This window comes from Carassius gibelio, chromosome A4 (genome assembly GCF_023724105.1).
Source record: "Carassius gibelio isolate Cgi1373 ecotype wild population from Czech Republic chromosome A4, carGib1.2-hapl.c, whole genome shotgun sequence".
NCBI classification, from domain to species: domain Eukaryota; kingdom Metazoa; phylum Chordata; class Actinopteri; order Cypriniformes; family Cyprinidae; genus Carassius; species Carassius gibelio.
In genome coordinates, this window is record NC_068374.1 from 5,218,658 (window position 1) to 5,242,795 (window position 24,138).

The 24,138-nt window shown below is 36.8% G+C and overlaps 1 protein-coding gene across 1 annotated transcript; it reads right to left on the reverse strand.

The window, feature by feature from the left end:
* Positions 1-13,831: 13,831 nt before the first annotated feature.
* Positions 13,832-23,270, reverse strand: LOC127981249 (mucin-13-like). Its single transcript, XM_052585490.1, has 13 exons — positions 23,207-23,270; positions 19,745-19,792; positions 19,568-19,621; positions 19,241-19,360; positions 18,863-18,969; positions 18,673-18,728; positions 18,300-18,430; positions 18,052-18,183; positions 17,906-17,951; positions 15,783-15,820; positions 15,583-15,670; positions 14,864-15,059; positions 13,832-14,691 (listed from the first exon to the last, which is right to left on the reverse strand). Exons 1-13 carry the CDS (start codon positions 23,268-23,270, stop codon positions 14,554-14,556), a joined length of 1,218 nt encoding a protein of 405 aa, XP_052441450.1. The 3' UTR covers positions 13,832-14,553.
* Between the last annotated feature and the right edge of the window lie 868 nt (positions 23,271-24,138).

The window sequence follows — 24,138 nt, forward strand, 5'->3', positions numbered from 1 at the left end:
TACTATAGGTTTTATAAGTACTACCCCATACCACAGAACAATAATGTAAATGGGGCAAGATCAAAGAACAGTATAAAATATGCAAGCTTTGATGTTAAAAATATGCTTTACTTTGACAATTACTGAAACATTTATTGATATTTAGTGATTAAATATTTAATATGAAAGTTCCAAGTAATTCTATCATCTATAATAACTCCAAGGAATTTAATTTCATGCACCCGCTCTATAACAACACCCTCTATCTGAATTGATTCCTGAACATTGAAATTACCGTTGCCAAACATCATCATTTTGCTTTTACTCAGATTTAGTGATAATTTATTTTGTTTGAATTTATTGTTGAACTTATTAACACGTTTGAGTTCAAAAGTAACAATTTGACACAGTGCGGAAATATTTATGTCTGCAGACAAAATGAATCTCAATATTTGAGATATTTTACAAATATCTTTTATATACGTGTTAAACAATTTTGGGCACAGAATGGAACCTTGTGGGGAAACCACCCACAATTTCTTGATAACTTGACTGATAATCTCCTATCACACATTGATTTCTATTTTTTTTGGTAACTAGTAACCCACTGTAGTGCTACCCCTCTAATCCCATACTGTTCTATCTTAATAATTAAAATATCATAATTTAAAGGTACGATTTGTAAGATATTTGCAGTAAAATATCCAAAAACCACTAGGCTAGTGTTATATATTTTGTCCAGCTGATTACTAACAATATCTCTAATGTTTTAAACTACTTGTAAATCATGAGAAAATTCCCCTTCTAAACCGTGACACGGGGCAGTGCAGTCGCCTGTCAATGACATTAATTACCCTTTGTAACCGCCTTTACTGACTTAGAAACCACATGACAACAGTGTCGTGGACAAATTCGGAAGTAGTGTCTATCGTCCAGCAAACCACTAGCTTGCTTCAAGCAGTTCCTTATTTAGTTCTTCTTGCACATTTTATGGTGGATTGTGTTACTTATTTATGGAACATAATTACTGTTTACCGTCTGCTGCTGGTTCTGTCGACAAGGACAGCTCATGTAAACGTAAACATACGGGCCAACCAAACGACCCAAGAAGAGTTTGGGACAAGAGGATTAATGTGTCGAATGCTTTACTTAGGTCAATAAATAACCCTATTGCATATTCCTTTTTGTCTACAGCATTAGTTACTTCCTCAATTATATCAAAGAGTGCATGCGAAGTTGAACAATTATTCCTAAAACCAAGGTGATGGCTTCCTTTTGGTTAGATGAGGAGGCGTTATATATTATTTGTTAAATGTAACCAATAGTTGTGTGTCTTATCAGTCCAAATGCTACAGCTGGCAGTGTGAGGGATATTTCACGTTTGTGTTCATGTGTGCAGCATCACGGACTATTATTTCCAGTATACATTAGGAAAAATAATGAGATAACACCGAATGAGATTTGACAGGTGCATAAATGTCAATCTGTTCCGCACAAGTTGGTTCAAGTTTCTTTATTTGTCACACACATATTACATACATGTAATGACATTTTACAGTACATGTACTTTCATATCTGGTCCTACAGGAAAGGTGTCTTTCAAAAGTGAAAATGGGGCATTTTCTGCATCCACCACAAAAAGATTCTGTGTTTTAGCTAAATAATTTTGTTTTAGAGATCTATTATTTAAATACAGTATATCCTCAACATTTATATAGTATTTTAATTTTATAATGTATTTTCTGTCCATCTTCAATCACTCAAATGGAAATGTGTAATTATTAGGCCTAAAGACGAACTGTAAGTCATTCCACTTCCACACAATATTGAAATAGACTAAAATCTGATTATTGGGAACTACTTCTGCAGCTTTATACAGATATGAATGCCAATCATTCTTTTTCAGCTTCATTTCTCCATAACATTTATAATGATATGTTAGAATAATGCAGAGATATAATATTAATGCAGAGTGAGTGTTTTGGCCATGTTATATAGACAGTGTTTACTTGACTGTACACTTTATAATGCATTCACTTTATTTATTTGTTTTATTACTTTCTGAAAACAACGTATATCCAATTAACTAAGTTAATTCCAAGCATGAAGAAGTAAACTTAAAATTTACTCAAAAATGTGATTTTAAATATACTAAAACTTAAGGTTATTTAATAATGTATAAGTTACAATGATCACTTTAAAGGGTTAGTTAACCGAAAAATGAAAATGATGTCATTAATAACTCACCCTAATGTCGGTCCAAACCCGTGAGATCTCCGTTCATCATCAGAACACAGTTTAAGATATTTTAGATTTAGTCCGAGAGCTCTCAGTCCCTCCATTGAAGCTGTGTGTACGGTCTACTGCCCATGTCCAGAAAGGTGAGAAAAACATCATCAAAGTAGTCCATGTGACATCAGAGGGTCAGTTAGAATATTTTGAAGCATCGAAAATACATTTTGGTCCAAAAATAGCAAAAACTACTTCTTTATTCAGCATTGTCTTCTCTTCCGTGTCTGTTGAGAGAGAGTTTAAAATAAAGCAGTTTGTGATGTCCGGTTTGCAAACGAATCATTCGATGTAAACGGATCTTTTTGAACCAGTTCACCAAATCGAACTGAATCATTTTAAATGGTTCAGTTGAAAAATGCACCGATTTCGTGGAATGACCTGGGAAACATTCTCACCAGACCTTGAGGAAAAAACGTTCATCAACAGCAGATTCTGCGACCACAATCTTTTGGGGAGGATGATGGCGCTCCTGAGAGGGCGACGTCGCGGAGCTCTCAGAGTCAAATTAGTATTTTGTTTATTTCTTGTTATTTTGCGCTATACTATCGTAACAGCATGGTCAGCAAATGACATTTACGACCGGGCGACCCTATTATGGCTGAGAGAGTTCAGTCACTTCGGACATTTAGACACGAGCACGCTTAGCTCCTATCCTGAGCTAGCAAGAGACGGCGACAAGACGCTAGGCCGACACCCGGACAACAACAGGCCCAGGCGGAGATGCGGTAGGCGGGGAGGGGCCGAACGACGACTGCGGCGTTTGGTTAGCAGTGGAAGGTTAGCCCTCCCAGTCATACTTTTTGCTAACGTCCAGTCTCTGCTAAACAAGATGGATGAGCTTCGGGTTCGGATCTCCACGCAAAGGGACATACAGGACTGCTCCATGCTGTGCTTCTGTGAAACATGGCTGGGGAAAAGGACTGTTTCTGATATTCAGATTCATAAATATGTGTAAATGAGTGTGTATCAATCTCTCCCGATATACAATTAATGAGTGGCCAGTGAACTGGGTGAAGATTAGAGTGAACTTCATAGTTACTTACACCATGTGTTTCTGATATGAATAAAGCACATCTGCACATTAAATTTGAAAGGATTGTTATTGTCGCTTCCATAGACATATGCGTGTGTTTTTTTTTTACTCTGAATGTTTTTTTTTTTCTAGTATTTATGTATATTTAAATGTCTTAAACCTAAAATATGCATTATGTGGTTAATAACACTGCATGGTTGTGATAATAAGAGTCTCTCTCTGGCTCAGTTTGGATTTGACAGTTGTGTGACGTCACCGAACGTTGTAAATCCCGTCTGTGGGACCAGACTCCGAGGGGCACGGACATAAGAATCACATGTGTGGGACCGTACTGCTCAAAAGGTTAAAACAATTGTCTATACTTTAATTTAATCCAAACTGTGTACATATTTAATTTTAAAAGGCAAGAATAACAACTAAGTTAGGTAAAAAGCCCAGAACTGCTTTTCTGACTGATATGACACAAACAATGATAGCTATTTGTACATTCTCTAACATGCATATTTTAGATTCACAATTCATTTAAAAGCCTCTGGTCTGTATACATGGTAAATATCAATACATCCTCCTGTTTTTTACACTCTATTGCGCTCTATTTGTAGCAGCATGTATATATGTAAATTCATTCTCTGCAGCAGGAGGGGCTTAGAACGGGAGTGATAAAGGATTCCCCGATGACGGCTCTCACAAACACTGCTCAGGCGTTACAGGCAAGATGAAATGAAAATTAAATCCATCATTTTCTGTAGACAGTCGGATGCCTTCAGAAATACAGTGATATAAAAACACCCGCGCCGGGTTTCGACTTCAACACGTGCAGTTCTCATGTTTATTCAACGAAGTCAAAGCCTTCTGGGAAATCTGTTTGTGTTTTGATATTGTGGCGGGTACCACAAATAAATAAATGTATGGGAAACGCAATGAAACTTTCATTTTACTTTCAACTCTTTCATTTGGTATGGGTGTCTGTCTTTAAAGTGTTTTGTTAGTTTGGCGTGTTTCCTCTTTTTGATGTGGCCACGTCTCAGTGCTTTTATGTAAAAAAGCTCATCTGCACAGCTTTCGGAGAGATCAAGAACCGGGTTGACCGGGTACTCGGTACCACAGGTACTTAAAGAAACCTGCTACCATAACATTTTTCTGAGATGAACAGCTTGTCTGCGTACTGTAATGAACACGTGGTTGTCAGTAGACTGGTGATACTGTGTTTTAAGAGGAATCAAGAGGAAGTACACATTTCTAAGAAACAGAAGAACAGAGAGTGAAGCCTCAGAATTATATCAAGTTTTCACTATTTAAAAAAAATCTTGATTGTTTGTTTGTTTATTTGTTTGATGACATTTGTATTAAAATCAGACAAAAACGGTAAATAATTATTATTATAATAATAGTAATATATATAGTAATACAGGGAACCTATTACAATTAAAACAAAAACAAACAAAAAATTAAAAAATAAATAAAACTAAAATGTTTTGTCCCCATTAAAAAAAATAATAATAATATTAATACTTTTTAAAATTATTTATAATCTGACCACTGAAATAGAAAAGGTTTCACTTTCAGAAATCTGATCACCTTACCATATATATATATATATATAATGGAGAAACACTGAATGAATTATATATATATATATATATATATATATATATATATATATATATATATATATATATATTTAATTCATTCAGTATCTTTAAAAAAAATCATAATCATGTTAATTAGAGGTGTTGCTATATACCAGTATTGGTAATAACTGTAATATTTAAAAATTAATGGTACACATGTGATTATTTAATGTATTGCTCAGTGGTTGCTTAACTCAGGAGACTTCAGTGAGATTCTCGAATATCTCTCATATTAGTATACACACCATTTCTGATGTTTCTCCTAAAAGTCCTTAGAAGTGGAAGTAGACACAAATGAGAAAATGTGGTTGCTCTTAACCTCAGGAGACGTAGTTGTGATTCTTATGTATTTCTCCTTTTAGTCTCAAAAGTGTCTCAGATGTTTCTTCTAAAAATCCTTAGGAGAAATAAAACACAAAATAGACACAACAGAGACATGAGAAAGTTCAGAAAGAAAGGAATCCAAAATGACAATGGGTGAGAAACATGGGAGCTCTCTTTATTGTCTTGCAAGACTCTGAGACACGTTTTACTGCAAAACAGAGCTTGCTGTTTTTACTGCAGTGTGTTTCTTCACCTTTAATGGTGAGGACAGCAGGAGAAGAGACGAGAGACAGCTGAACAGGTGAGAACTGAACAGGGGCAGGAAAGTACCTTCAGCAGGGATTCGAACCCTTGTTGTCTGAGGTTCAGTTGTGCTTCACGTGGATGTGCTGCTCAAGACTATAGCTCTGACAGAGTTTACTCTACGCTCAGGATACACAACCTGATTCTCTTATATGTCTCATCCAGATCTTTGTCTTAAGAGGTCTTCAGTTTTATTTTAGCAGAAACCTTAACTTTTACTAATATTGTAAATATTAAAACTATCATTTAAATAGCATTAACCATTTCAGAACATGAAGGGGTACTAGTTTATATTTATCTTCAGTGTCCAGCAATGTATACACCACATTTTCCAGTCACACTAGTACAAGTGCAAGATGTTTAGTATAAGAGCAATACCTTTTTTTTTTATAACAATTTTTTTTACAGCACATTTTTGCATGTATATAAATATAGGTTATGATTTCTTCTTTTAAAACACTGTGCAATAAAACACTGTCTGCATAAAACAACTTCAAATATGACAAATGCATGTTGTCTTCGACTGAAATGATGTAGATAGATGACATTGAAGATAACCAGAGGGAAGAAAGATCTCTACCGTTTCTTTCAATGAAAGAAAACTTTCAAAAACTCATCCACTCTCACAATGGTCTTCTTTAAAGCATTAGAGGAGATCTCAACAACTTTAAGCACTGTGTTCAGATATTTCTCCTTAACTAGACTCTGAATCTCTCACATCAGTCTCCCCAGAGCTTTAGCTCCCCAGTATTAGCTCAAACATTTCTTCCATGTATTAAGTATAAAATTAGTCAATTATTTTGTTGCAATATTTAGCAAAATATATTTAGCATATGAAAAAGGGTCAGGAACAATAGATAGAGATGATAAATGTAGAAAGCACTGTATTGATATATACTGACATTTCTAAAAAAACAAACAGTAGAATGCCTCATAAAACAGTAATAAAGGAGCCGCCAGTAACTTTTAATGGACCTTCAAAGACCAGGGGCCGTATGTATAAAGCCCCTCAGAGTAAAATTTTAGTCTCGCGTCTGTCAAAATTCGAAGAATGACGTCATTTTACTTTTATTCCTAGACTTAAGAATAAGTGTGATTCATAAAGGTTCCTAAGTGTTAAGACTAGGTCTCCGCTCCTAAATTATTTAAGAGAGCTGGAGAGGTCTCCTAACCAGTTAGGAGTAACAAGATGGCAGCAGAGAGGAGGAGGACGCACAGTTTCCAACAACGAAAGAATGTGTTGGAATTATATGATGACAGAGAGTTGATCAAACCATACAGGCTTGATCGTCAGGGTATTCTTTTACTGACCTAGTCAGAAATTCAATAACTTCTCCCACTGTAAGAAACTATACTTTAACTGCTGAAATGAAAGTTATAATGACTCTGCGTTTCTTGGCGACTGGATAAATGCAGCAATACACCAGTGATGACTTCGGGCCATCACAGTCCACAGTGAGCAGGGTCTTAAATACCACTGTTGCTGCACTAACCACACCAGACATAGTGAGGCAGTTCATTGACTTCCCAACTGACCTTCAAACTATACGGCAAAAGCAAGCAGATTTGATGAGGATTGCGGGTTTCCCTGGAGTTGTAGGAACCATCGATGGCACCCATGTACGCATCATTGCTCCAACTGTAAATGAGAAGACATACATCAGTCCACAGCATCAATGTTCAAGTCGTATTTGATGCCAATTACAAGATCCTCGATCTTGTGCCAAAAAGAACAGGGTCAACACATGAAGCTCGGGTTCTTTCCCAGAGTGGCCTCACTGGAGTGGAACCCCAGACTTTCAGTGATTTTTTTTTTTTTTTTTGTCACCATTGTGACTAGTAAAGAAGGCATTTCATTTGTTCATTCTCTGGAGTGGGGATAAACATACGTTTGTTAATTTGCTCACACACACACATATGCACACACACAAAGGCACACATGCACAAAAACACACAATATGCTCATACACTCCCCATATTCACACATATTTATTGTTGCAGCCATATATTTAAAATATTTGTTGCATATCACTTGGAGTACCCTTAGTTTTAGTAACTTTTGTTGCATCTTTGTTTTGCTGTCTTTGTTTTCCGTGCAGTACGTGTTGTTGATAGAAGAAAGGCCATCGCGCTATATTTGTTATTAAGAAGACTATGAAAAATACGCAGACCTGCTTTTGTTATTTGTGTGCATATGTGTAATTTAGAAATTGTAAATAAATGGTTCCAATTGAATCAATTTTGAATCAAATATTGAGTTGTTTGCTCGTCTGCCAGCAAAAGCGTCAAAAACACTATAAAATTATTTACCATCTTCAATAAGAGCCGCTGCAACTTCATCCCATGCTTTTTCCTTCTCCTGCAAGTCCTTATAAAGTACATTGTGTGAATCATAAAGAACTTGATATTTCTCAACTTCTACGATGAGACGAGTGTCGGAAAAGATTATTGTCTTTCCAGGTGCACTCTTAAGACCACCGCCTGTGACACCACGTGCTGTTGTTTATGATTGTCAGCATGATGTCAGCATGACATCCGTTCTTCTGCCAATATATAGGCCTATTTATAAGAATACGACTACTAATAATAATAAATAAAGAGGTGCTTCCAGAAGTCATAGATCCTCTTCTGACTATTATTAATTCCTCATTGTCATTAGAATATGTCCCCAAAACCTTCAAACTGGCTGTTATTAAGCCTCTCATCAAAAAACCACAACTTGACCCCAAAGAACTAGGTAATTATAGACCAATCTCGAATCTCCATTTTCTGTCCAAGATACTAGAAAAGGTGGTATCCTCACAATTATATTCCTTCTTAGAGAAAAATGGTATATGTGAGGATTTCCAGTCAGGGTTTAGATCGTATCATAGTACTGAGACTGCCCTCCTTAGAGTTACAAATGATCTGCTCTTATCATCTGATCGTGGGTGTATCTCTCTATTAGTTTTATTGGATCTTAGTTCTGTGTTTGACACAATTGACCAAAACATTCTTTTGCATAGACTTGAACACTTTGTTGGCATCAGTGGAAGTGCATTACTAGGGTTTAAATCGTACTTATATGACCGCCATCAGTTCGTAGCAGTGAATGAAGATGTATCATATCGATCACAAGTGCAGTATGGAGTACCTCAAGGCTCAGTAATAGGGCCACTACTCTTCACGCTTTACAGTAGGTGGCCAGCCTTTCTGGGGCTTACCGCCGCGGCAGTACCGTGGTGGTAACTGTAATTCAGCTGCCTGTTAAAATCATTCGCGAAACTACCGCCAGGTAGCGCAAAGGGACGGATTGCGAAATGAACGTAATTGTAAAATGAGATAAAAGAAGGAAGTAAAACAACAATAACATTATGATATAACATTGTAACATTAAAAAAAAACAGTTTGTTTTACAATTGGTTAATTTTTAAAATGTAGGATAGTCTTAGACTACAGTCTTCTAAACAAAAATTAAAAGACCTTAACACAAAAGATCCTATGCATGCTATTTTTATTAAACAGTAAATAAATATAAGGCCTATATAAGCTAAATGTTTTAATTTCATTTTCATTTCGATTCATTCTTGGTTTAAAAAAATCTTCAGGTTCCATATGCAGAGCAAAATGGGAACGGTCCAGCATTTAGCAATAATTAGTATTAACTCTGTTATTATTCTTGATTTTTCAAACTACCAGCATTTTTGAATTATGCCTTAGGTTTGACCAAAAATTAAGTGTTATTTATTTCAGCTGTTTGATCGCTGGTGCCTCTCGCACATATTCACTGGAAACAGCAGTCGTTCACCAGACATTCGGCGTGAGCACTTTGACATATTGTTAATTATGTTTTTTTTTTTTTTCATAGATACTGAAACGCACACAGCCTATTTACCTCATGAATAATAGTTAAGCTTCAAATGGGCAACATCACAACTATGGAAACTTTTGATTTCTCCCGATTGAGAAAGCCCAAGCTTACCTTATGCTTAGCTTTAAATTATTATTATTATTTATTACTAAGCCTATATTATATACTGCAATTATATTTATCCACTAGAATTATATATTTTTAATTATTGTTTTGTTCTGATAAATTTGTTACATTTAAAGGATTTGTTGTAAAATACTTTCTAATAGCCTATTTATTTCCTCTCACAAGCTCTGATTTATTTTTAGCGTGTTTAAAAAAAAAAAAAAAAAAAAACATGAGATTCAAAATAATGCCAGCGAATGAACATGTACAAACTGTCAATAGTCGCAGTATCAGTATTGAAGGAGAAGTGCTGGATTTTTTTTTTTTTTTTTTGCCCCGCAATTCACTTGAAGAAGTTCAGATAAATGGAAACACCATACACTATGTAACAATCCTTAATTGAAGGAAGAAATGTGGCAAAATATCTCAAGAGAGAACCTCATATTGTTAAATTCAAAAGTGCTTTCCATATTTGGATCAAAATAGGCTACATTTGTGAACGCACATTTTCTGAAATGTTGCGCATCAGGTCATGCAAGCCTGCATCTTAAACCCTCTGTCAAACTTTCTGCGTCCTCGAGTCCGCTATGGACCGTTAGGTAGGCGTGACGTAAAAATCGTCATTGGAGAGTGTGTGCAGAGGCTCTAGCAGACGACCGCGCGGACAGGTGCGCCTGGTAAGTTGGCTTCAAAAGCAAAATTGCACATGTGCAGCCAGGCAGAGTGAAGAAGCTCATTGCTACTTGAACCTGTGCAATCCGTCAATAAAAGAATATAAAGAGAGTCAGATGTGCAATAATTCTGGGCAATTGCAGAGCTGGCCATCAGCCTGCGCATTCAGAAGTATAAATTGAAGAAGTCTGCGTCCGCGCTGGCCGTGTACGCGTCCGGATTGCTCATGCGGAAAGTATAACACAGGCGTTACAATCGCAACTTCTTTGTGTTACTCCTTTCAAGCTGAATCTCACAAAATTGGTCAGCTCCCGACAGCATCAGGTGTTTTATTTATGGGGAGTAGAATTGTTTGTTTCAATTAATGTAATATATATCATAATAGTTAGGCTATAATATTATAAATCAGGTTGGTTTGTATTGCTTATGTAATATGGAAATTATATGCGTAGACTTGCACTTAGACCATAGTGCGGCTCGCTGGAAAAAAAGGTTGAAAACCACTGATATAAAGGTTGCTGTCCCATTTTAAACAGGAATTGTTCATTTTAAAAAATCGAATTATATTGTTAGTTCTAATTATATTGTTAACACAAGTTCATTTAGAACTTTTTTTTAACTTATAAACTCCTTGAGAATATAAAGTTAGTTTAATTGTATTTAAATTCAAGTTTAAAAAAAGTTTTTAATTGCTTAAATTATTTTTATTAATTAATAATATGTTATCATGTTTATTCTTGTTGTGTTTATTCTTTAGGAAAACAAGGGGAAAAATAAGGGACAATCCGAATATTTGTTTTGCTTTACCTATTTATGTAAGCTACAATTATTCAAATAATAATAATAAAATAATGTCATTAAAAATACTTTAGAGCATAACAACTGAAGGTTTATGAAACATTAGCCAATAAAGCATTTTTTTAAACAACGGAACTTAAAGTTGTGAACTAAAATATTATTTCAACCATACAGCATGTGAATAAATAAAATGCATACTTTTCATAACATTTCATTATTCATAAAATGCGTAATGTTTCTGGTGTTTGGATTTGTACTTCAATATAATGAGCTCCAAGTTTAAGAATAGTCCTAGACTTCTCTCTCTCTTTAACAGCATTAGCTCAATGATATACGTCTTCCTTCCGTTAGACTTTTCCTGCCTTGCTAAATGTTGGGCTCATGATCAATAAGTTCGCCTCAATCTGATTCAGTAAAGTCAAACTGCAGACAGTGAAGCCTCGGAGACCCGCGCGCTGTGAGGCGGGAACAGAGGATTCCACTTGGTCTTAAAGCCTCCCTCAAACATTCACGATCACAAATAAAATGTTGCTTAATAAATACACAATTGTGATAGAGAATAAGAAGCTGACGTATGACTTCTCCAAGCAGTCACATTTACCATGTTTACTATGGTAACGTTAATGTTTAGCGTGCACAGTCTTTTACATCGCTTCTAAATATTTCTGCCTTGTTTAGTGATTATAATCCACATTGGATCAAGTTATTTAAAACACTTGCTGCTAATTAAGAGTGAGTTTTGAGCTCAACTTATTTTAAAAAGTCTTTAATACTGGTGTTAAAGCTGTTATCTTTCTGAAATGATCCGCAGCGCAGACTCTAACATTACTCTAAAATTACTTTAGTTGTAAATTACTAAAGCTTTTTTTTTTACATCGTAAAAATTTTTTTATTCGTTTCTTGTTTTAGGCAAATTAGGCATTAATAATGGGAACGAAATTACAGTGGTTCACATTTAAGCATGCAACAATTTCTTAATCTTAATTTCTCAATTTCTGAATAATGTAACGCATAATTAATGTAATATAAATGATACTGCACACCTTTTAAATGTGTCCAATCTAAAATATGGTTTAATACCATGTAGCTTAGAAAATATAAGCACAGACTCTTTCTCGTTCTAAGAAATGCACATAACTTCATAAATACCAAACTTTCATCTGTGAATATTAAATATTAAATATATTAAATATTTAAACTATAGTGTTTTTCTTTCATTTTTCGTGACTGAAGCATTCAAATGTAACACATCAGTGAGGCAAAACTGACGTCTATTTGCGAAAATGTGCTTTGATGCGCTTGTTTGATAACTTGTGGTTAAAGCGCCACTCAGTGGTCAAAAGCTGCAAATGCACTTTGCGATATCCGTGGCGTTAAAACAGGTGTTTTCGATGTTTACTTAGTGTACATTATACAATCAAATAACAAATTTAAAGGGGGGGTGAAATGCTCGTTTTCACTCAATATCCTGTTAATCTTGAGTACCTATAGAGTAGTACTGCATCCTTCATAACTCCAAAAAGTCTTTAGTTTTATTATATTCATAAGAGAAAGATAGTCTGTACCGATTTTTCCCAGAAAAACACGAGTGGCTGGAGGCGTGACGTGTGGGCGGAGCTAAAGAATCACGAGCGCCAGTTGCTTTGAGAGCGTTTGGAAGATGTGACAGCTGTGAAGGCTGAAACTGAACGAGAGCAGCAGCAGCAAGGACTCGCTCCGAGCGGGGCTCGAACCCGGGTCTCCGGCATGGGAGGCGGACGCACTAACAAGGAGGCAGAGATATTTTAAGCAGTTTTACTCACCGCCTGTGGTTCCAACACACAATCGTGACCCTTTTTCGTTGGGATTGCATCATCCTTAAGAAATAAATGATACGCAAATCCATCGTCAAACTGGGCTTTGTTTGTAAAACAAGCATTTTAGAAATGCAGGGAACAAACACAAACACTTGCACAACTCCGTTGATGCTCTGTAAAAATAAACTCCATCCACTGGTCCCTTAATGCTGTTTCTCTTTTGGTAATCTGTGCAGGGTTGTCTTGCCCTGGCAACCAAAAACACACTTCTTTTGTGACATTTTGCGACGCTCTCTCTCTGATCAGTGAATGTCTGTTGTGCTCTCAGTGCTCTGCTATACGGGAGCGCGCTCTTCCGGCAGAAGTGCCTCAGGACCCATATAAGGAAATTCCGCTCCATCTAACGTCACACAGAGCCATACTCGAAAAAAACTTTCCGAAACTTGTGACAAACCGGAAGGAGTATTTTTGGAACAGAAATACTCCTTCAAACGTACAACTTAATTTTTGAAACTTTGTCCATGTTTAGCATGGGAATCCAACTCTTTAACAGTGTAAAAAATAGCATTTCACCCCCCCCTTTAATGACAGTAGGAAGGAAAATGTTTATAGGCATAGATTATATTGCAAACAAACAAAAGTTAAGCATTTAATATTCATATCTATTTATTTAATTGTTTTTGCCTAAAGTGAGAGATCCTAAGCGTTCCATAAATGTAGACATTGACGGACTTTGTGAAAATGAGAGCAACATTTGATGAGAATATATAACTTGTTTCATGTCATAAACTAACAGAAAACAAAGAAATTGGTTGGAAAAAAGACGATAGAAAAAATCAGAAATCTAATTATTTATTGTCTATTTTAATACAAACAAATTATACTGTTTTTATCCTTTTAAAAATATATTTAGTAATGAAATACATCCATTTGGTGCTGTATAGTAATGACATATTTCAAATCTAATAATTACAGTAATAACAGTTATTAATCATTTCTCTCCCTGAATAAATGGATGTGTTTTTAAAAATTGTTTTGTTCGGGGGGGAGGGGTCAATGATTATAAGTTAAGGCCTCTGCAACATAGCTTCCATTCAAACATTCAGGAAAGACATTTTGGTCAAATATGTTTTAAGTTGAGGCTTAGATCAATAGGAAAGCCAATGGGCTAAATTTTATTAGCTGCTAATGCCACCAAATGTAAATATAAAGTAAATTTGACCTGTTCCTATTGTAAGATGATTATAAAATGACAATAACAGCTTTTCATTGCAACCTTCGAACTTTGATCAACAAATAAATAAAAAATGTAATTAATTCCACATGAAGATGAAGAAAAATCAGTAACACTTTAGAATAAGGTTCCATAAGTTAATGTGAGTTAATGTATTAATTAAAATGAACAAACAATCAATAATACATTTATTACTGTGTTTATTCATCTTTGTTTATGTTAGTTAATGAAAATTAAGTTATTCATTGTTAGTTCCTGGTAGTTCATGGTAATTCTCAGTGCATTAACTAATGTTAACAAGCACAACTTTTGATTTAAATAATGCATTAGTAAATGTTGAAATTAACATGAACTAAGACTTATAAATGCTGTAGAAGGATTGTTCTTGCTTAGTTCATGTTAACGAAAGTAGTTAACTAACATTAACTAATGGAACCTTATTCTAAAGTGTTACCGAAAAATCATCTAAGTGCCCTGGTTAATTGGTGTTAACTATAATTTTAATTCATTCATTCATTCATCGCTTTTCTAAGCACTTAGTATCTGCGCGTTCTGTCATCATCTTGTCGAAAGGATGGGTTGTGGACACCACCTTTGTCCACTCCTCTCCCACCGTAGCCCGAGTACGCTGAGGGACCCCTATAGCTCGTGTCCTCATCGAAATCAGTGTAGCGCTACAAAAACACAAATAATGTTTTTAAATACTTGCAGATGCTTAATTAATTGATTTATTATTTATTATAGAATAAATTAATTATTAGATAAATACATTATATATTAATAAATAATACATTTATCACTGGCCTGTAATAAGCCCAGTGAATAACATTGTACTTTTGGACTTACCGCTTTGCTTTCTGGCCGATCTCTGACAACCAGTGCCTGATTTCTTCCACTATTGGTCATCTCCAGATTGTTAGACTTCCAGCCATCATCAGGGTTGGCCCGAGGGATCCTGGGAATTCCTGTAGGTTTATGCAATTCCTTATTTCCATAGCTTGAGCTAAAGTCTACCTCAGATGAGGAGTCTTTCTTCTGATTCCTACAATTATAAAAGGATGCACAAAAAAAAAAATCTGTACGTTAAGTAACACTTTATAACACTTTTCTTAATAAATCATTAACAAACACTATGAATGCTTAACTGATCACTAGTTGATGTTTACAAATGTCGTTAGACTTTTAATTCAGATGATCATGCACTTTTCAAAAATCTACAAATGATTTTAACAAATGATCACATAATATCTGTTAAAGTAATTTGTAGATTTTCGAGATGTGCATGATCATCTGAATTAAAAGTCTAACGACATGTTTAAGCACTTTCATTTACAAGAAATTATTATCTGTTAATCATTATGTAATGTTTATTGAGTTTATTAGTAAATATTAGTAAGCACATTATCTCGTTTTAAGCTATTTGACTATATATTAACTAATGATCCGTTAAGCATTATATATAGTTTGTTAATGATTTATATTCATGAGAGTTATTATAAAGTGTTACCATGTTAGGTAACATTGGAAGAATGTTGTTTTCTAGAAACTGTGTTGTGGACCCTCACCTGAAGCTTACAACTATCAGGGCCACAATAAAGATGATAAGCAATGCACCCAACACAGTGGACACCACGATCACCACCAAAAGATATGCTGTAATGAGAATTTGCATTACAAACAGATGCACAAATGTTCCTCAAACCAACCAACTGAACATAACAGAGAAATGCAGCTTGATTCAGATGATTGTGGACGGATGACTTACGATCACTGCAGTTGAACCCAGCGAAGCCAAAAGGACATCTAAAATGAGAAAAAAGAGCTCTTTGTGATACTGTGCAACCACAACACCCATAACAATATTTATATTATATTATATTAAATAATTAATACAGTCAGCTGTTTAGGTAAGGAGCACTTTTTGCTAGAAAAAAATAATTTGAATGGTGTAGTCTTGTGTATTTAGGTTGAAACAAAAGTTGCAATTGTCTTTTCTTTCTTATTATATATGTAAAACAATTTAAAAAATGAAGAGAAGATTTAATTGGATCATTGGATTGTTGTTGTTTGCTATTAGTGTTGTGACGATAGTATTGTGTATCGATGATAGTCACTGAAATCGACAATAGTAGATGTCTTTTTTGAATCTGACTTTGCTGCAGCCTGGAATTGAACTACTGGTTTCGTCTGGTCAGAGGAGAACTGGCCCCCAACTGAGCCTGGTTTCTCCCAAGGTTTTTTTCTCCATTCTGTCACCGATGGAGTTTCGGTTCCTTGCCGCTGTCGCCTCTGGCTTGCTTAGTTGGGGTCACTTCATCTACAGCGATATCGTTGACTTGATTGCAAATAAATGCACAGACACTATTTAAACTGAACAGAGATGACATAGCTGAATTCAATGATGAACTGCCTTTAACTATCATTTTGCATTATTGACACACTGTTTTTCAAATGAATGTTGTTCAGTGCTTTGACGCAATGTATTTTGTTTAAAGCACTGTATAAATAAAGGTGACTTGACAGTCAAGATGATATTAGGCTCATTCTCCTATTAATGTATTATTATTATTACGCGGCCTGTTATTATGCAGCTATTATTATAAAATTGCCCCACTATTTCATTGGACTGCACTTCACACAGACACACGCACACACACAAACACACACACACACAAGCAAAGAAGGATTAGGCTTCTCCTCATCGGAAATGTTTTAAAAACAGACTATAAATCTAAGGCCACATCAAAATTGAACTGTAAGGTCATAAACCTTATTTATGCCATAAATAGCATCATCATCAGCATTTTGTTTTTCTTTATAGCACATTAACAAATCATATAGATGCTTATTCATCAAAAATATGCATATAATAAGTTATGAATCTAAAACAGGGCTCGGCATGGGGTGCGCGGTCTGGAGCGCTGCATGACTGATGTATCATTTATCATTTATGTATCAATTGAACTGTACTCCAAATATAGTCACAGGAAATGCTGTCCTAATAGTGGTGTATGACTGTTGTATCCGAATATATGTGAACGTGGTTTTAAATAGTTTGTTATTTTATCAGTATGTTTGAAAGTATATTATTTCAATCACTGGCGCTTCCATAGGCTTTCTCTCATGCACACATGGTTTAAAACACCAAAAAGTTATGAGAGAGCCTATGACAAGTTCATATACTCTTTCTCTTGACCTTCATCCACCCACGCACACACGCAATCTCACAGGCTGGTGATATGATGGCAGCAATATTTGCTGTAGACCTTTATCAGGTTAGATGCAATATTATTTTTAACATGAAAAAAAAACAAGGCTGTGAGGGATAGGCTTACAGACTTTACTATGGCACACACTGTATAAAGGTCCTATATCATATCATTTACAGCTATTTTTTATCATTTACATACCCTTACAGCTTCATTTTCATTCCTGTCAAAAACAAATGGCTCTAACCTTCCTAAGATCTGTTGCTGCAATCGCATGTGAGTGACGGGTTGCTGGGGAGGGGTTTGTCCCGCTCTCATGTCCTTAAACACGAGGACCATCAGAGAAAAGATATCGAGTTCCTTTGATTAAAGATTATAAGGTGCACTGGAAAAATGAACGATGTATAGTAATATAGAAGATAGCAATATTCTATTAAAAATGATTTCAAAATAATTATTTCATGGCGAATTTAATATATATTTTACAGATCTGTCACTTAAATTCACAGGGATTAGACGGAAATTTCATTGGATGGGCATAATGAGTACACTATAGCATAGAGGACCGCAGTGGGCCCGGGACAATATTAATAGAATTTGCATGAAATGATTCTAATAAAACATTTATTTTTCATATAGAATCATACAAATTTGCATATGACATGTTCCAAGTGCTTACTTTTCACAGATTTTTGAGTCCACTGCCTTTTCCCCATTTGGACAAGCTGTAAGGAGATTGAGAGCGCCATTGTAAAAGGGTCTGAGTGTCAACCAGAAGTTGTGTGTACATAATAACAATGAGTAATTACGTTTCAAGACATTTACCAAGGCAGGCCTGAGATGTGGACTGTGATCTGACATATCCTTCTTTGCAAGTGCACATTGCAACACCACTAACCAGTTCCTCACAGTTTGTGGTGGTACTGTCACAAGCTCCAAGATCACACACTGAGTTTTCTGTGAATCAAGTAAAAATGTGAAACTTACTAATGTATGCTTCTTTCTCATGCTTTACAAATCATTCATTACTCTGGTACTGCTGGAAAACAAATGACAAGAAGCATTAGACGTACCTTTGAATTCGGTGGCGCCTGATATTTTCTTTTCAACAATTGCTTCCTCAATCTGAGATTCAACCAGTTCTTTTGTGACAGTGGATGACATGTCATAGAAATTCTGCACTTCTGCAATTATACTGCCTTGCCTGTAAGGGTGGATGCAAGGAAATTACAACGAGAAGCACACATTCTATCAAACTTATTTAACATGAAATATGCATGTGGAGATGTAAAGCACTTCAACTCGTAGTTTTTAGCTAGTTACCATATCGAAGCTTCAAAACTTTAGAACTTAACGGTAAGTCAAAGTGGCAACTTTGTTTGCAGCTATAAGATCAACAGGTTAGTGTTTAAAGCAAATACTAATATTGTAACAATTGTTACTCACCTTAGACTCAAAACGATGCAACCTATGTAGCCATTGCCATCAAGGACTGTACTGAGCTGTATTTGGATTGAAAAAATTACAAAGCAATGCTTTTTGACATCAACTGTTATCTGTTTATTTATAACAATCATCCTTTACAAAGCAAGAAAAAAAGACTACACTTCAATCCTTCCCCAATTCAGTCTCTTACCTCTTTCTCTATTCTATTTGATATAATTTGAAACTCCTGGGACGTCCTGTCAGTCATTTCTGGTTTAAACGTATCAGACAATGTTAAAGCTCCGGGGAAGATCTTTGCTGCAATTAATTAAAAAAAGAAGTATAAAACATAATTAGTATGTGAAATGATACCAAATGTATTAAATATTTGAATGTGTTCAATGATTCCAAATTCATAATGGTAAAACAGCAAGGTAGTTATTGTACTTTAACTGTTAAAGTCAGGTCACACCACATGAAAGAAGTCACCAGAATATTTAATAATTTAAGCTTAATTTCTGTACCAAGGCTGACTGTTTTATGCGGTCTCAAAAACTTAAAAAAGTATTGAAAAGTGAGCCAGTCATACTTTGAACGCAGCCGCTTATTTGATCGTAAACCAGTCCAGGCCGGCAGAGGCAAACATATGTGCCGTCAAACCGTGCATCACAGGTACTCTCTCCGATACAAGGACTTGCATCACAGGGCCCTGTAAAATAATAAACAATAAGGTTATTCTAAGAGGATATTTTGAACCTATGAGGACCCAATGGGTTCCACATTAGAAAGAAAATCATACATGGTTGTAATGAGGTGATAGTGGGTAAGCTACTGTGTGTGAGTAATTGCTTTAAGTACAACTTTATCCTATTATTTTTTTTAAAATGGATCCTGCTGGATATGAAGATGTGAGTACCTTGTGTTGTAGTGACAGGACGGTCTGTTGTATCCGTACCCGACCCCTCAGGATCTGACAGATAAAACAGTGAAAAAATAAAGTTCCATATGAAAACTATTGTCTGTGATGGAAAAAAGGCTAGAGAATCTGAACCATCAACACAACAGTAAATAATGACAGAATTTGCATTTTTACCTTCTGGTGTAGTGGCTGTGGTATCCTCACTGCCCGACCCCTCAAAAGCTGACGGATAAAACAATGATAAAATATTAATATTGACTCAGTGTACTGTGGTGGGGAAAAGTAGACAATGACAGAATTAACATTTTTGAGTGAACTGTCCCTTTAAGGAAAATTACTTCTTATATTTAAAAGTTACTGTGATGAACATTGGAAGAACATCAAATATTACCTGGGAACAGTGATAAATTAGCATAACCTCTCTCTGTACTGCTCTCTCACTAAAACAGCTGGGAAAATACATACACCATCACTTATATTCTTCCATAGTCTAGTCTGCCTGATGAAAATATCTCATTATCCAATGTGTGATCTGTAAAGCATCCAGAAGTACAGCTACCAAATACATTTTGTGATTACTGTAAATGTGATCAGGTGGATGTTACCAGAAATGTTACTCTTAAGATTATTTATTTTTTCCTTGCTTCATGGAATAACTTTTTTGTGATCAAATAAGTGCTCCAGTTGTGAAGCTTTACCATGACAGGTGAGAAATCATCTAGCTAAACCAATACAAATTGCTTAATGACTTTGAAAGCAATAAAAACGTCAGCAGTGACACAAAGATCAAAAAGTTCACACTATCTTATCCAAAAGGAAGTGCCATCTCAAGGTTAGAACATGAATAGCAAGAAATTGTCATGATCCTGCCCTCGTGTCCTTGATTTTTCCTAGTCTTGAGGCAGGATCATGACAGACCCATGTTTTGTGTACAAGCGCATGGCCTTGTCTTTGGGCCATGTGCTTGTGTTGTCTCGTTCCCTTGCCCCGCCCCCCTTGTTAACCTAGTCGTGTCTTGATTGTCCTATCTGTAACACCTGTCGTGTCTTGATTAGTACCCCTATTTAGATCTCCTAGTGTGCTCTGTCTTGCGTCGGTTCATTGTACCTGTGATTGTGATTGTTCCACTCTGTGATTGTTCCTTAAGAAGTGTTTGTATTACCGTCAGTGTTTGTTTATAGTTAGTATTTAGAGTCCTTGTTTATCTTGTCAGTCCAGTCCTGTTTTAGTTATTTAGTCTTTACCTTGCTCCGTGTTTTACCCCTCGTGGGTTTTTGTTTCCCCTTTTTGTAATAAACCCTTTGTTTGAGAATCCCTGTCTGCACCTGAGTTCCTCCCTTACCAAAACCCTGACAGAATGAACCGACCAGAATGGAACTCAGCGGACAGGAGGCAATGCTGGATGCCCGTGCCAGCAGCGTCGAGAGCTGGCGTGCCCGTGCCAGCAGCGTCGAGAGCTGGCGTGCCCGTGCCAGCAGCGTCGAGAGCTGGCGTGCCCGTGCCAGCAGCGTCGAGAGCTGGCGTGCCCGTGCCGGCAGCGTCGAGCGTGCCCGAGCCGGCAGCGTCGAGCGTGCCCGAGCCGGCAGCGTCGAGCGTGCCCGAGCCGGCAGCGGTGAGCGTGCCCGAGCCGGCAGCGGTGAGCGTGCCCGAGCCGGCAAAACAGAGAGCCGTATTCAAGTCTGCAGTCGTGAGAGCGGAGGAGAGAGCCGCGGCCGACTCTGCAGCAAAGACTCTTGTACAGTCTGTCTCATCTCGTAAGGAGATGCCAGTTGTCCTGGCTGCTAAAGCCTTTTCTGATTATTTGTCCCGTCTTGTCCAAATCCTAGAAGTCCCCGTCAGTCCTGTTTTGTCCCCTGACCCTGTCCCCAGAAGTCCTAAGTGTCCAGCCGTTGTCTCCCCGTGTCCTGTTGATGTGGCCCCGTGTCCTGTTGATGTGGCCCCGTGTCCTGTTGATGTGGCCCCGTGTCCAGTAGATGTGGCCCCGTGTCCAGTAGATGATGTGGCCCCGTGTCCTGTTGATGTGGCCCCGTGTCCAGTAGATGTTGTATCCCCGTGTCCTGTCGTCTCCCCGTGCCCAGTAGATGTTGTCTCCCCGTGCCCTGTTGATGTAGTCGCCCCTCGTCCTGTTGATGTTGCCCCGCGTCCCGTAAGTGTTGCCCCGCGTCCTGTGTCTGCTCCTGTCAGTTATCCCGAGAACCCTCCCCGCCCCTCACCACCCAGACCTGCCCGTACCCCCCGTCGTCAGCCTTCGTCCTGTCCTTCTAAAACTCCTGCCCCACCCACTCACCCTGGTCTGCCCCCCATGAACTTTGTGGTCCCGCCCCCTCCCCTTCCCTGTTTGTTTTTTTTGTTATGTCACCCTAACCCTGCCATTGTGTTTTCATGTTTGCCTTTGTTATTATTAGTCATGTCTTGTTGGTTTGTGTCTGTGTCCCAGTCTGTCATGTCAGTCATGTCCCGTGTTTGATGTTCCCTTGAGGAGCGTCTGGAAGCCGCTCCTTAAGGGAGGGGTTCTGTCATGATCCTGCCCTCGTGTCCTTGATTTTTCCTAGTCTTGAGGCAGGATCATGACAGACCCGTGTTTTGTGTACAAGCGCATGGCCTTGTCTTTGGGCCATGTGCTTGTGTTGTCTCGTTCCCTTGCCCCGCCCCCCTTGTTAACCTAGTCGTGTCTTGATTGTCCTATCTGTAACACCTGTCGTGTCTTGATTAGTACCCCTATTTAGATCTCCTAGTGTGCTCTGTCTTGCGTCGGTTCATTGTACCTGTGATTGTGATTGTTCCACTCTGTGATTGTTCCTTAAGAAGTGTTTGTATTACCGTCAGTGTTTGTTTATAGTTAGTATTTAGAGTCCTTGTTTATCTTGTCAGTCCAGTCCTGTTTTAGTTATTTAGTCTTTACCTTGCTCCGTGTTTTCCCCCTCGTGGGTTTTTGTTTCCCCTTTTTGTAATAAACCCTTTGTTTGAGAATCCCTGTCTGCACCTGAGTTCCTCCCTTGCCAAGAACCTGACAGAAATAAAATAATACAATATTACATTTACTAGAAATAAAACATTCAAACTACACTTTCACTATAAGCATGTCATGTATATGTACATCTAATTATGTTTTTCAAATAATAAACAAAACAAGTACACTTGAGGTAGCAAAACTAATTGATTGCCTATAACCATTATACAGTATGTTATTTAATAATAGAGATAAATCTGTCTTTGCACATCAAGTAGGATCAGGCACTAGGAGTAAAGGCAGACACATCACCACCCTGCCCTGCACTTGATGAGGTTAGTGAGTGAAGAATCACATTTTTAAGTTGCTGATCAAAACTCTTATAATTGTTTTACCCAACTGACCAACCTATCAACAGATGAGGAAGAAAATCTGTTCTGCTTTTATACAGAACAATACAATGTCCTAAAATTATGTAGGATTATTAAATACTCCTCAGTGGCAAAAGTTGGCAAATCTACTTCTACAGGTACAGTAGTACTGTAAAAACCACAATATTGATGTTCATATGTGTCTTCAACTACAAGTAAAGGAGTTCTTTCTTTTTTTCTTTTAGCTACACATGATAGCACTTCAAAACGGCTGAATTGTAACATTTGTTATAGGAGGGGAACAAAAACACTCACGGTCTTGTGCGGTCATTGCAGCCACCGAGCAGAACATCAAAATGATCTTCACTGATAAAATCATTTTCAGATTTCAGTCCAAGTGGCAGCAGCAAAAGAAGAAAAGATCTTCTGGTGCCAGGCTGCTTAGCACTACTGTCTGTTCAGTGATTAGAAGGTGATAGATAAGACCAGAATAAATGCAGCGATCAGAGGGGAATGTTAAAGATAAACTAAGTGACTCGATGGCAAGTCACGCCTCCCGGCATAAAGGTATTGCAGACATATACAGGTTTATTCATTTGTACAAATGAAAAACAAAGGAGTCTGTTCAATTTTGAATCAATTATTGAGAAAACAAAAAAGAAATGTAATTTGTGGTTAGTGAGGGATATCTGAATATTTGGGAGGGTACTATTGCCAAAAGGTGGAAGGTAAATGTGATTCTTTATAACTTCATTTGGAGAGAGAGAAAAAACAACTATTTAATAAAGGAGGCAATTAGTAATCCTAAAGAGCAGGGGGACAAACTGCAAGTCTTACACTTAATGACACTGTCAAAATTAAATGGTTATGAAGAACACATCAAGTCCTTGGAATGTATTTCCTAATCATATATTTAATTGAAATAAGGGAACAAATTAATAAATCGAATGAATACTCTATTCATGATATCTTTCATTTCCCTTCCCATGTTTACCACACACAGTAAGAGATGCGATTAAAAGTGAAAGATGATAAAATAAACCTGCGAAATTAAAAGATTTAAGAAAAGAAACCATCAAACCAGAACAAAGTCACATTAATGAAGTCTATATCTCGAACGGCATCCAGAGGCAAAGTCATGATCTAACATTTCCCTAACCCTGCGAAATGTTTTTTTGATTTATTTACAACACAATTTTTGCCCAAAATGTAATTTTCTAAAAGAAAAAAAAACAGCAAGACCTCAA